At 39.2% G+C, this 14,596-nt stretch overlaps 1 protein-coding gene across 2 annotated transcripts in view; it reads left to right on the top strand.

Annotated features, from left to right (window-relative positions):
• arhgap20b (Rho GTPase activating protein 20b) overlaps nt 1-14,596 on the top strand; it is an 89,112-nt gene that overhangs the window by 62,760 nt on the left and 11,756 nt on the right. For both annotated transcript variants that reach the window (XM_069892972.1, XM_069892973.1), the window contains 7 exons: nt 1,291-1,368; nt 2,328-2,394; nt 4,870-5,058; nt 8,356-8,534; nt 9,153-9,314; nt 11,342-11,451; nt 13,167-13,356. In XM_069892972.1, the coding sequence (XP_069749073.1) occupies nt 1,291-1,368; nt 2,328-2,394; nt 4,870-5,058; nt 8,356-8,534; nt 9,153-9,314; nt 11,342-11,451; nt 13,167-13,356 (975 nt within the window). The remainder of the gene's footprint in view (nt 1-1,290; nt 1,369-2,327; nt 2,395-4,869; nt 5,059-8,355; nt 8,535-9,152; nt 9,315-11,341; nt 11,452-13,166; nt 13,357-14,596) is intronic.

Here is a 14,596-nt window from a genome sequence, read left to right as displayed (position 1 = left end):
TCCTGGCTTGAATTTTACATTGGGAGAACTTTACATTGTCTCATAATCAGAGGAAGGAATAAATGTTTGGGCACAGTCTCTCATAAATGGACAACCCTCCCATCTCATTAATCTGTCTGGTAAACCTTTGGTGAACAATTATTTCCCTCGTTGGGTGAAAGACTCAGTCTGTGCACAATATTCCAGGTGCAGGTTCAACTGGGACCAATACAATAGCAGTTTGATATTTTTACTCTTGTATTCGTATCCCCTCATGATGGAGGTCAACATTTTGTTTGCCTTCTGCAGTGTTTGTTAACTTGCAGTGATTTCTAAAGGGTAAAAGGGGAGGAGACTTAAGGGATGAGTCATTAGTGGGCAGGCCAGTCTCATATATACAGTAACTGGTAGGGGCTGTACAATGGAGGAAAACATATCTGTACACACATCCAGTCCATGATACTGTTAGAAACTTAACCCTGCCTTGCCTAACCCTGACAGCCCTCTGGTCACTCATGTTACTTATTATACTACATATTGACCCGTAAGGGAGCCTCACCTGTGAGCGCAATGTTGTCCTTAAGCCAGTTGTTCTCCACTTTTTCCCCTCACTTACATAGTACCTTAAGTAATCCCTTACTGAGCACAGAGCTCATCTTGTGCTATAGGTGCTCTGTGGTTAGTAAGGTGGTATGTGAGTGGAAAGAAAAAGGTAGTGAACCACTGCCTTAAACCATATCGACTCTCTTACTCCGCTTAACTGCTAGGGTAGAAAATGTGTCTGCTGCCTACAAGAATTTTATTAAGTCAGACACTGTGATTGTAGTTTACATAAAATTGCTGGAGAAACTCAGTAAGTCAAGTCGTGCTCTTTATGTAAGTCTGAACCTTTCACTCCCAGCACGAGAGTATACTCTGACAGGAGCACTTCTGGCAAAGCCAAGAAAGTTCTCCCAAGAAATTTATATTCATTAAATTAATCTGATTTAAAAATATCTGGGGTCTGTTTGGGAGAGTGGGAGCAGTGTGATCCTAACTTATTTATATTCATTCCCAGCAGGGAAGGCTCTATCTATGCTGGACTTTCATCATACTAACCCTTAACTTGGTTATTGCCATCAAATTAAGTTAGTTCCCATAGGAGGTGACCAGTAAAAGAATACTACATCGGCTTAAGCACAGTGCTTGGCACAGTGTAGAGGGTCTTTATCAGACTGTAACACTTACCGTTGAAATAGACAGTATTTCATTTCCAAATATTTTAAAAATCAGAATGCTCTTTTCATTTGAAGTTTTTTTTTTAATTTATAGGCATTAACACTCAAGGTGGGTAACACAGATACAGCAAGAAAAGTCATTAAAATGGCAGCTCAACAGCTCCATGCAAAAGTAAGTTTAATGTCTGTATATCTATGATTGTACAATACTTACCGAATAATTTGGTATCGTGTCTTGCTGGATTGTGGAATCTGCATCTCACGGATGGTTTTGAAAACAATGATATTCAACTGCTAACCTCGACTGTACCCAGACTGTGGCTGTTCTGAACCCTATCAAAGGGTCTTTGTAAACTTTAGATTTAACGAGTCAGCTCAGCAATTGTTGTTATTAAGTGACAATCACTTGACACAAGTAATCAAGATTTTTAACAAGAGGAAATTCCACATCGTAGATGTCATTTCACGTAAAGCTTCAGTTATGGTTGCCTGACCGATTTTGATATCCAGCTTAAGGAGTGGCTTCCATTTCAAGAATACCCACTTCAGCTCAAAAGAACAAAAATCTGGTTATTAAACTCTAATTTTCTTTCCTTCATGGCATTCCTTTAAATCTCCCAGTCCCCACCTGTGCTCCAAATGCAGCCTCCCAACTTTTCCCCACTGAGGATTGAGGTGTGCCTGATAGCCTCTTCTCCTGAATGGACAGCAATCTTTGCTATCCCAGGTTCCCAATTGAAAGTACACTTCCATTACATGTTGAATTGGATCTTGGGTCCACCTGGAGGAGAACAGGCCTCCAGGAACAAAAGCTCAGCAGCCAATTAGCGAGAGACGTTTCCAGAAATCCTTTCTACCACTCATTTACAACCAACTCAGAACTACCCTGCATTCTGAACCTGAATGAAAATCTACACTCTACCCATGGGTAGGGAAAGCATTCCTTCCAACCCCAGACCTGCCCCTGCAATTCTACCCCAAAAAGAGATGACTTCTCTTTCTCATTTGATTTTCCCCATCGATTGCAACCTTTTCTCAATCATTTTAAGGGACTGTTTGTTAATGTATGTTCCTGTGGACTGGTAACACTTCATTTGTAATAAATGATACTTTCTTTCTGAAAACAAACAGGACAGTGCAAGTAATTATCAGCTTTGGGTGATTTCTGGAAAGGAAGCAGCACCGTATCCGCTGATTGGTGAGTGTTGTCCTGAAGAATTTTTTTTTAAATCTTGAAGTGATAGTTTTAGAAAAAATTTTTAAAAAGGCCCACTAAAAGGGTTTTCTTATGTTTGGAAGTGGAATTAGTTTTTTTTTGCTACCTGATTGCAATAGGGCCCACTGAGTAAAATGAAGCTGGGTCGAGCTAATCACCCAGGCAGACCAGTTTCAATCCTGAGTTCGCTAAAGAAAACCAAGACAGATGCTGAGATAAAACACAAAAGTCCGCATTGAAGATTTGTTCATTCACAGTCCTAGGTCTTGGTTTCCCTGAATTCATGTTAATGGTTTACCTCTTTTGGAGTGTCCAATGTTCCTTCTCTTATTTCCACCATGATTCTACCTGCAGCCACCACTTCCCCTTTCCTCATTCCCAAAGAGATACTAAAATGTCTTGAAATACATTTGACGTGACTTTCTAAGATGAATATTTCATGGCCATTGACAGGCTGTGCGATGCTACGTAACTTGTCTAAGCTTAGTTTTGGATTTGACTGACTGTGTTTTGAACAGATTGTCAAAGTCAGTTGCTGTCCTCGCAATGTTAAACTTCACCTTAACATAAAATATTACAGCACAGACCAGGCTCTTCACCCACAGTTGGTTCATATAAATGAACTCCACAACAATCTAACCCTTCTCAACCACACACCCATTACCATCTATTTTTTCTTACAAAAAAACCTCAGGGTTGTACATAAAGCCATGAATGTACTCTGGCAATAAATCTGAAATCTGAAAAAGAAGCAATGATATCAAATTTATGTTAAATGTCAACAGAATCGTGAATTTTATTTAATTATTATTTGACCTTAAATTTGATGCTTCAAATTCAAGAGGTTACTAGTTATAAAAAAACTACACCAGACATTCAGACCAAAACTTTGGTGGGAGTGCGATAGGAAAGGACATGCTCCCCTTCAACATTACTAAAACAGAACACCAGGTCATTGTTACATTTCAGGCTCTGGGTGCTGATTGGCTGCTGCCTTTCGTACAATGCGACACTGGTGAAATATTTAAACTAGTGGTTCCCAACCTTTTGCTTTCCACTCAAATACCACTTTAAGTATTCCCTATGCCATTGGTGCTCAAGTTGGTAGGTGAGTGGAAAGAAATGCAAGTTTGCCATTTTCCTGCGATGACTTTTCTCTATGCTCTGTCCATCCCCAGTTTTTGGTTTACCATGTACAGTTTCCAGATCCATCATCCTTTCAGGTTCACTGAAGCTCACGTTTCCATGTTCCTTTCAGATCCAAGTGGAATACACACCATCACCATCCCCTCCTTGCCCTAGAAACAGCAGCAGGCTTTCATCTCTGATTGAGCACTACCCTGCCATATTCCATGCAGATCTTTCCAGCTTAACCATACCTGCTGCGTTGGCTTGTCACCCTGCTCATCCTCACGCTGCCCTGACCCCTCTTCACTCTGTTTCACCCAACATCCCATCACTACCGTACATTCCTCAGTTGGTCTCCTCTCCACTCAGTCCATGTTACTGGTTCATTCCACGATCACATGTTCCTTCCAGGTCCGCGTGGCCATCACCCTTCTGCATCCGCTTCAGTAACACGACGATGTCATCATTACAATTCCACCTGGGTGCCGTGCTGCCACCTTCTTTTTAACTTCAGGTATAAGCCTCTTCACCCTTTTTAATTCGGACACCAATCAATGCTGCGCCCGGCTTTGATCCATTTCCCTTCTGCTCTGTCTATGCTGTGACTGGCTCTCCCTACACGGCCCACTGAGGCAGCACCCTTTCACATCTGCTCCAGCTCCATGTTACGTTCCTTCCAGGCCCCATGACATGAAGCCTCCATCACCCTTCAGGTTCCCTTCAGCTGTCATCCTCTGTTCAAGTCCCATCCAGCAAGCTCCCTCTCATCCATACCTGGTGCATCACTTTCATGTTGTCATTTTTCCTTGATCATTTATTAGTCCCCTCTTCACTCTGGTTCACCCAGCATCCAATTGCTGTTGTACATTCCTTGGTTAGTTTCCTTCATGCTCTCTCCATGTTCAAGGTCTACTCTACATGGTATGCTTCATGTTCCTTCCAAGTCTGTCTGACACTGCACTGCCATTACCCTTTCAGTTCGGCTTGAAAGGTTGTCCATCAGTTTGTGAAATGAGAATTAACCCACAAAGTCACTTTTTTGAATGTAGCACATATTTCCATTGATATTATCAACAAGCAAAAGTGAATGCACTGTCAATTATTTGCTCAGTGTTCATTGAGGGATTATTCAAAGCAGGAAAACTGAGAATTACATAAATGTTTGTTGGGGATGTGTCATGGATCATCTTACATTCATTATCCATGGACAATTATAGGTTGAGGATTATGATACTATATTTTTGCTAAGAAATTTAAGGACAAACAGTTGTTTCACTGGGTTTTTTTGGCAATAAATTAAAAGTCTGAGTTTTCCAATTTGTGTTTCAGGTCACGAGCAGCCATTTAGTGTTATAATGAACTGTCTCAGAGACTTTACTGCCCATGTGGAGAGATCTGATGTTAATTTCTACTCCCAGGGAAGTAACAGGAATGTCCTCCTCGAAGAACTCCCAAAGGCTCATCAATGTCAGTTTATTCTGAAGCCAAGACCCCATTCAGATATTCACATGACCAGAGGTGAGTTAAGGATGAAATATCAAAATAATCTTATTGAGCAAAGGTTTTCATTGAAAAATTCAAGTTTATTTTCATCCAATTGTTCAAGTATAACTTGACGAAAGTGTTCTCCAGTCCTCAGTGTAAAAACATGCAGACACACATCCAGATGTAACATACATACAGACAAACAATCCATATGCAGTACATATATACATATAAAAATATATAAATATTATTTAATAAATAGTAGAGTCTCAGAGGGTTAGTATGAGCAGTTTATTCAATCATTCAGCAATTCTCACTGGGAAGAAGCTGTTCCTCAGCTTGGTGGTGCTGGCTCTAATACTCCTGCATCTCTTTCCTGACAGGAGCAGCTGAAAGATGCAGTGTGTGGGGGGAGGGGGTCCTCAATGATTTTGCATTCCCTCTTCAGACAATGAGATCGCAGTAGATCATGTTGATAGGGGAAGGAGGGAGACCTAGCGATCCTCTCTGCTGCCCTTAGGGACCTGAGGATTGAACTCCGATCCAATGCTCTATGCCATATGTGCTCTGTGGTTAGTAAGTGATTACTTAAGGTGCTATGTGAGTGGAAAAAGAGAACCACTGATTTAAACATTTGTTGTGAAGTTATTAACAGAAGTTTGGACTGGAATTCTCTTTCCCCTCTCAACATTACCCCATGCCACAACTTTCCCATTGCAATATCATTGTCCATTCATCTCCTTTTAGCTTTACTGGATATTGGTGTCTGTCCTTGAGGTTCGAGCCAATCATCATCTGAAAATAAAACCTTGCCTATGGTTAGCTGTCATTTCCCTCATTTCCAATGAATGTTGGCATGCAACTGGATTTAAGATGAACCCCCAACATTGGTCTTATCTCTGGTATAGTTCCACCCTGCATGTCTTTTAGAATTTCCTTCTCATTCCTCATCATGGGGACACATATGGCTAGGGACATAATGAACCCCATGCTTAAAGACTCTGACAAAAGCTCAAGATTCAAAAGATTTCATGGCTTGTAGTTGACAGTGTTATAGAAATTTGATTTCTGAAATCAACTGGAAGTAGCAAATTTTGCCTTAGGGTCCACTAGATTTATAGTTCCTTCTGCTGGTTCTCTTTTTGACAAGCCAATGTGTCAGTTTCATAATGTCGATTGCTACAGCATCATACTGACCATGTTGTCTTCCTAAGCTAGTCCCTTTTTCCTGCATTTGGCCTATATCCTTCTAAACCTTTTCTGTTCATATGCCTGTCTAAGCATCTTTTAAATATTATAATTGACCCACCTGTACCACAATGCCCTGCAATTGGTCAGGGAAATGGTAGAATATCTAAGAAAACAGTTTTAGTTCTATTCAGTATGTTTATGCCGTCATTATCCATGTAACTATTTTAGTTACAAACCTATTTTTTGTCAACATCCAATGTTAGTAAAATCCAAAAAGAGATGTCATTGTGGCTTATTAACACCCTATACTCACAAACTACAGCAGTTTGAGTGTTACAATTAATTGTTTAGACTGGGAAAATACCAAACAACATTAACTATGACTGGGGCCGAAAAACACAAAATATGTTAGCATCAAAAGTGCAAGATCAAAATTGGCCTCAGTGTTTATAAGCCTGTTGTCAATCATTGCCAAAGATCTAACAGGTTAATTGGCGAGATTTTTTTGTAAATTTTAATTTTAACAATACAGCACAGCCCTTCCAGTACGCAAAACCCTTACCTCCCAATTAAATTACCAACCCTGTACATTTTGGAGTATATGAGGCACCCTTCAGTTTTAAAGATTGGAATCAGAGGTGTGTGATGACTTGAGACAATTTCCAGTGAGTTGCCAAGGTGTACAGAGTGCAGAATTACCTGTCTTGGGCAGTGTAACAGTTACCCATAGTAATTGGTTCAAAGCTGCTTGGGCTATGGAAGAAAAAAAGTTCAGCTAGCCAAAAGGGAATAAAGTTATAAAAGAAAATCAATTCCTATTTTCAGTTTCTCACCCCTGTTTAGCATTTCCCATAATCATGGAATATTACAGAATTCAAGTTCTAGGTAGTTGCTTTTAGAAAGTATTCAAGTGCACCAGATTTGGGGATTCTGGCTGATTTTCCCACCCTACCCCAGAGATTAGTTGTGTGCAATCCAATAACAAGCTCATCCAAGTTAGCAAAGATCACAGAATTAAAACTGAAATCTTCTGTTCTGTCCGGTCACTCTTGCTACTCTGAAGTCTAAGTGAAACAATGATATTATCATGTAATTAAGAAATCCTTTGAGATAAAATTGCTATTTTAATGTTGGAACAGAACATGCGTATTTGGAGATAATTTCTTCCTGTTGCTCCAGTTGTTTAGTCACTGTAACATTTTTGATTGAAGTGGTCTGCTGGTGTCCCTCAGGCTCCTTTATAGCTGCCTGCAATTAACTTAAACTTTTATGCCATCATGACATGAAAACCATCCCTGCATTTAGTTCTACTGTTAGAGTGCGTCAACAATATGTGGCTGTTTCTTCATCGTCTTCATCAGTAACAGAAAATTCAGAAACCAATGTCAACAGGGCACTTTAATGGTAGTTTTCAGATCGACTGGGCCCAACTGCATGCTTTTCCTCTTCCTTATTTTATCCAGTTTGAAGTGTCTCTGATTCTCACTAGAGACTGCTGAGCCTGCAGCAAGGTTCAGTGCCTGGCGTCAATCAGTGTTTGCATCTATCGTGAGCAATAAGGAGAATGTTTGCACATCAAATATGTATAGGTCCATAACCTCATGGTGTCATAGAATCATAGAATCACCAGGCATGGAAACAGGACCTTTGATCCATTCTGTCTGTACTAGGCCTCAAGTATCTAGCTGGTGGTCAGAACTTTGCATTAACCTTTCAAGATTCCACATAAGCTTTCCCAGGTTACCGATTTGGTACCAAATCTGAAGCTCCTTCAAGCCTGTTTCAAATGAATCTTATTGAAATGAACATATTAATCTCATCTTTCCAGAATAGATTTGTATCCAAGTACTCTCAGTGAAGAATCATATCTATCCCTCTGCACCAGCCAAATCTTATCAATGTTAAACAATCTGAAAAAGTAGATATTTCATTACACACAAGCAAGAGGGCCAAGGAGTCAAATATCCACCAGTAAATTCTAAAGTGCAATAGACCAAAATACACTATACTTAATTTCCCCCTCTTGCCAATCCCCTCTCCTGTTTCCACTTGCTATTTCTTTAATTAACCCTTTCTTTCATGGTTTGTTAAATGCTTAAATGACTGTAATCTCACTCATGTTTGATTATTGTGTTCCAGAATCAACACCAAAAATTCTTAGAAAGAAGAAGTCAATAATCGATTGGGCTCTCAGGCGCAATTCCAGCAACCAATCAGATAGCAGTCCCACCTCCGAATCTCCAATCACACCAAGGAAACTGTTTGGACTGTCACTGCCCTCCATCTGTAAGAATGGGACCCTTCCAAAGCCAATCATGGTAAGGAATGCAACTGGCAATGGCTGCTCCCCAGAAATGACCGTGAAACCTGATATAGCAAAAATGCTATATCAGGAATTTTATTTGCTTCCTGCCTTTTTTCCTATTTTATGGGTTTTTTTTGGTTCCTACATATTGCATTGCTTCATTGAAACAAGTATTTTGCCCTTATTTTAGTTAGGGTTTCAAGTCATGTTTTATATTAAGATCAATAGATTTTTATATATTACGTGAATCTTGGGATATGGTGATGGCACCAAAAATAATTGGTGGAGCCAAAATGCCTGATCCTGGAGATTTTTCTTGTGTTTTTTTTTGCATGAAGTCTGTTAACCTTTTTCTTGGGCTTAGGTAATATGTATATTTATCATATTTTTCTTAGTATTTTAGTGTTTCTTGCTTGGATAATACTTGAAGGCAGGGTTAAAGTTAGTCTCTTAATTAGAATAAAGTGAACCACCTTATTTGTGCTATCATTGGTGTTGCAATTAAGGTTAGTTCATAGGTTTTACAAATCTCTTCAATCCTCCAAAATAACCTGCCGTAGCTCAGCTGTATGTAAAAATAGCACAGCCAATTAACTGATATTTTAATAGATTCTGGTGCTATTTTGTACAGGATATGCTTGTTCTATTGTACCATGAAGGCCCTTCCACCAAAGGCATTTTTAGACGTTCAGCCAATGCCAAGACCTGCAAGGAACTGAAGGAGAAACTAAATTCTGGAAATGAGGTGCATATCGACGGAAAATCTGTCTTTGTGGCAGCTGCTGTTATCACGGTACGAGTTTTCATGCCTTTCCAATCAAAAGTACAAGCTATACATTGAGCCTTAAATATGTTATATATTATCTTGGATATTATACTTGAGGGTAAGGAGAAGTTAGTTCAGACTGATGACATATTGCTAACTGTGTTACATTCTTTTAAAAGAGTAAATCTAACAGACCTCTGTTTTCAACATGAAACATTGGCTTCTTGGAACATAGATTAGACACATAGACATAATTCCCATCCAGTAAAACCAAATGGACAAATTTGTAAAAATAATTTCTATTCTTTTCACACTTTTGACTATTTTGTCAGAAAACGACTTTGATATTTCTACGCAGTATCTCTCTATATGTCTGCGTGTGCATGGATACATTCCACAAACATAATTTCTTGGGGTTTTTTTTGTCACAATGTAGTTATACCTTGGTCATTAGAGGCCTCTGTAAAGCATTATAACAATTTGTTTTATTAAATTAAATTTAGGGATGGAGCACAGTAACAGACCCTTCTAGACCACAAGCCCATGCCCAAACCCCATATGATTTTGGAGGGTGGGAGGAAACAACACATGCATGGGGAGAATATACAGTATAATCTCCTTACAGACGGCGCTGGATTTGAACCCGAGTTACTGGCACTGTAATAGCCTTGCACTAACCGTACAGTGTTACAAGCTGTGGGTAATAGCACAACTACTTTTTACCAGTTACAATAATTACTTTTAAAATGTATCCATTGCACACTAAATATTATGTTTCTCAAAGTTTCCTGGGATCCCTCCAAAAACTCATTCTCAGCATATCTCTTACATACTTGTTAAAACACTCCCTCCACCGTTTGCTAGAAACCAGCACCTTTTATTTGCTAGTATTTAATTCAATGAGAGCACTCATCAGAGGAGGGGGAGTCACTTATAAATTCTGTATTTGTTGTTATCCAGGTAATGTAACAGCCTTTACACATAACAAGATCGTCAAACAGCAATGAAAGACTAATTATGTTGTATGCTCCCTTAGCATGCAATGCATGAAGACTAAATTACATGTATGCCTCATGTTTAATGAAGAGCTTTCCATTACAAACAGCATATTAGGGATTACAAATCACACACACAGTTGAAAGTATATTCTTGAATCGATCAAATACGTTGAGTCTATTTACTTCGCACCAAGACTACAAGAAACAGAATTAAATGATTATTATTTATAACTGAACTCAGAAACATCAAAAAGATTTACAGGAAAAGTTAAAATTAAGGGAAAAGCTGCTTTAAAAATAACAGAAAGACTTTCCAAACCTTCATCCAATGCTATGTAGATTACAACTATGGTATATACTTGTGTAATCGTCGATACCATGTAATAGACAACCCCCATTTTTTGGCTCAAAAATCTGTTTTACGTATGACCAGTTAAAAGTCAATCCTCCTATTTTTGGCCACGACCGTCCACCCATTCAAGGTCCTGACACTCCTTGCCCCTGCCGCCTGCCAACCAGAGCTCCTGACACCATGGCCACGTATCCTCACTCCCGCCGCCCACCTATCTGACCTTGCCCTGGCCACTCACCCACCCAAACTCCTGATGCTCCGACCCCCACGCCCATCTAAGCTCCTGATGCTCTGAGCACGGACTTAATCACATGATCCCAACCATCTGAGCTCCTGCAGCTTGAATGACACAGGTACTTACCAAGATCAAAAGTTTGACCCTTGTAAAAGATGGACCCTCCCCCCACCTCCCCCCAGCAATTTGACCTGAAACATTTGGTCGGAAAAGTTTGATGATTACGCAAATATAATACTGTAACAAACTTCTTCACTTTTGACATTTTCTTCATTTTCTTTATTAATAGTTGCATCATTGTTAGCTGGTGAAAACTATTTCATTTTAATACATGTGCAGCTAATTTTACCCTTTATTAATATCAGCAAAATCAAATTAAAAACATTGTGCAGGATTTTTGATTTATATATCAATGAAAACTTTCTTGCTAAAAGATTGAGAAAAACTTGATTGCACTTTTTTTGTATAGGATTTTTTACGTAATATCCCTGGCAGTGTTCTCTCAGCTGAATTGTATGAAAAGTGGATGGAAGGAATAGAAAATGAGAAGGACGAAGGAAAAATACAGTCCATAAAGAAGTGAGACCACCATTATTTTCCGACTATTTACGTATAATTGTTTTGTCTTTGCAGAGCTAACACAAACCAAATTAAGCAATCTCAGCAAGTGAATTGCTTTGCAAACCTTTATTTATGGAATGTAGGCATTGATGATTATATTAGCCATCTTTAGTGGCTCTGGTTGTTAGCCGTTCTCTTCAGCTAGTCCAGTCCTGTGCAGCTTCCCTCACAATGCTATTGAATAGAAAGTTCTAGTGATGAACTAGGATGGTGATATATTTTCAAGTGAAGGTAATCCATGACTTGGAAAGAAACTTGCAGGTAGTGCTCTGGTCTTTTGAGGCACGGATGGATGGCATAGATTTTAGAGTTGTTGCTTCTAAACAAATCCTTGGTGAGTGGCTGCACTGCATTTAGGTTCTGGTTTACATTGTAGCCTTTGGTGAAGAAGGGGTAACTGTTGATGACATTGAGCTTCCTGAGTGTTGCTGGTGCTCTGCTGGGACATAGGAACTCAATGATTAATTAGCTTCCAGAGTTCTGAACCATTAGTCTCACTACAGGTGATCATGAGTTTCTCCAAATGATTAATTAATACCCTTCAGCAAGGATAATCTGCCATCCTCAACCAGTTTGGCCTATGTATGACTTCTTAAATCTCAATGTGGCAAACTTTTAACTGATTCCTCAGGTCAGAGGCAATTAGGAATAGATGTTTCATTTTGGCATTGTCACTGGTAGGGATATCCAATGAATGTGGAATTGAAGACAAAACTCATTGAGACTAATGAAAAGCTCTCAACAAAATCGTACATTGTACCCTGCAAATGATGGAGGGCCTTGCGGAAGTCAGGAACTGCTTTTGCAACCAGGTGTCTAGAAATGTGAAATTTCATCTGGTAGGTTAAATGGAACCCCATTTAATTAACACCTAATTATGACTTTTCCAAACTGTAAAAATATATCGTTAAGATACTATTAGGATGGTTTCCAGCCTTTTTGTCAAAACATGACCTCTCTGGCTCCCAGCTGTAGCTGCCTGTAAAGATTATACTGCTGTATTCTTGTCTCAATGAAACATTGACTCCCAACTTTAACTGGTCCAGCTTCATCAATACTTTAGCCTATTAAAGCTAGCGCCGACGTCAACTCTGCCTTACCAACACCAATGAACTAGTTTATGGAAACATATTAACCGACCAAAATGTCTTTGGGATATAGGTTGAAATTAGATCACTTGAAAGAGACCCACATGGACACAGAAAGATTATGCAAACCTTGCACGGTCAGCACCCAAGGTCAGGGTCGAGAGGTCGAAGAATAAACTGCACATTTTACCTGCCACATGTAAATTTACATTAATGTTTCAAGATCCTCTTTCAATTATCCATTATGTGCCTGCCCCAAGAGCAGTCACTGAATAGGTCCAGTCCCCCATTGATTTTTTTTCTCCCAAGCCAAATTGCACTGAGATCTACTTCAGTACTCCAGACCAATACAAATATGGGAATCCAACCTGGGGCTTTTTGGATAATCTCAGTTTTAATTACTATTGCACAGTTTAGATTTTCAGAAAATGCACTCCCCTCAAAAAATCTGCAAGTCATCAAAATCTGAAATCAAAACAAAACAAGGTGCAAAAGGCTGGCAGGTCTGGCAACACCTGTTTTAAGAGAAATAAAGTTAAAGTTGGAGGTATAACAGGAAGATGAATTATTTTTGATGTGTTGCAGTCTGATCGAGGAGCTCCCAGAAGCAAATGTTATTCTTCTTCGTCACTTGTTTGGTGTTTTGCATCGAATTGAAAAACACTCAGAAGAGAACCAGATGACAGCTTTTAACCTGGCTCTTTGTATAGCTCCAAACATGCTGTGGCTTCCTAGTGCCATGAGCCCAGAGGAAGAGAGCAAATGCACAAGAAAGGTAACAAACTTATTTTGGATGTCCACAATTCTCTCGATAGTTCGAAACTTAAAGGATCCTATTATTCGGTGAAGTTTGTAGGGGCATTTATCTGAATGAGAAAAAACACAAAAGTTTGCAGATGCAGTGAGTAAAGTAAAAACAAATGCTGGAGAAACTCAGCAAGTATAAAGTATTATGACAGATTATGTTATGAGAGAGAGAGAGAGAGAGAGAGAGAGAGAGAGAATTCAGTTCTACAGTTCAGCAGCAGGGACTGGAACCAGACAAGCTGGCAAGCTTGTGGAAAAACTCAATTTTGAAGACGGGTTGTGAGTTCTTAATTCAGCTTGTTCAAAGCCCTTGTAGTCCATACAAGAGGAGATGGGTGGCTGTATAATGTTTCTCTTGAAATAAGGGACCTGAAAGAAAGAGGTTATCATCCGGAAAACCGTGATGGGGCAAGTTTCTTCAGCAAGACACTGAAGTGGCTGATCGGAAGGAATCAGTTTCTGTCCAACGAGCAACAAATCTCTCTCCGAAAACCGACAAGAAACTTCCTGAGTGGTAACCATTTATCTTTCAAGCACCAAAGCCTGTTGATCTTCATAAATGTTAAATTCTGTGCACAGTATAAGAATTGCTTGATACCGATGAACTTGGAGGAGTGAGAAGTGCGATTGGACTGTGAATCAAAGAACTTTTCTGAATTGATATACACATTACATACATGTGCGCTTAGAATTAGAAGAGGGTTAAGTTAAGTTAATAGTAATAAGTTAAAGTTTGATCCTGTTTTCATGTTTAAAGATAATTAAAAACAACTTTTGTTTATATAACCATTTGTCTTGGTGAATTTCTATTGCTGCTGGGTTTTGGGGTCCTCTGGGCTCATAACGTTACACTGTTTGACCAGCTGAATTTCTCCTGCATTGTGTTTTTATCTAAATGAATCGTATGGCTTAATGTTTCTATATTACATTGAATGTCAATTTGGAGCCCAACCAAAAATGAAAAGGTTGTGAGCAAGTCCCATTTACTTTCAAGGCCCAGACCACTTTACATTTTCACAAATAGCATTGACTCCATACAAAGGTAATTTCCAACAAGAGAGACACCACCTCCTCATTCATCTGTAATACTGTCAAATTCCCCATCATTAATATTTTGGTAGTTATTGTAACCACAAACCTACGAGTTACATAGTGAACTTGGTGACAAAACTTCTCAGGAGTTGAGTACTCTGAATTGAGCAACTCCT

The sequence above is a fragment of the Narcine bancroftii genome, chromosome 8 (genome assembly GCF_036971445.1).
Source record: "Narcine bancroftii isolate sNarBan1 chromosome 8, sNarBan1.hap1, whole genome shotgun sequence".
Classification (NCBI taxonomy): Eukaryota; Metazoa; Chordata; class Chondrichthyes; order Torpediniformes; family Narcinidae; genus Narcine; species Narcine bancroftii.
This window is presented reverse-complemented; position numbering and strand designations above follow the sequence as displayed.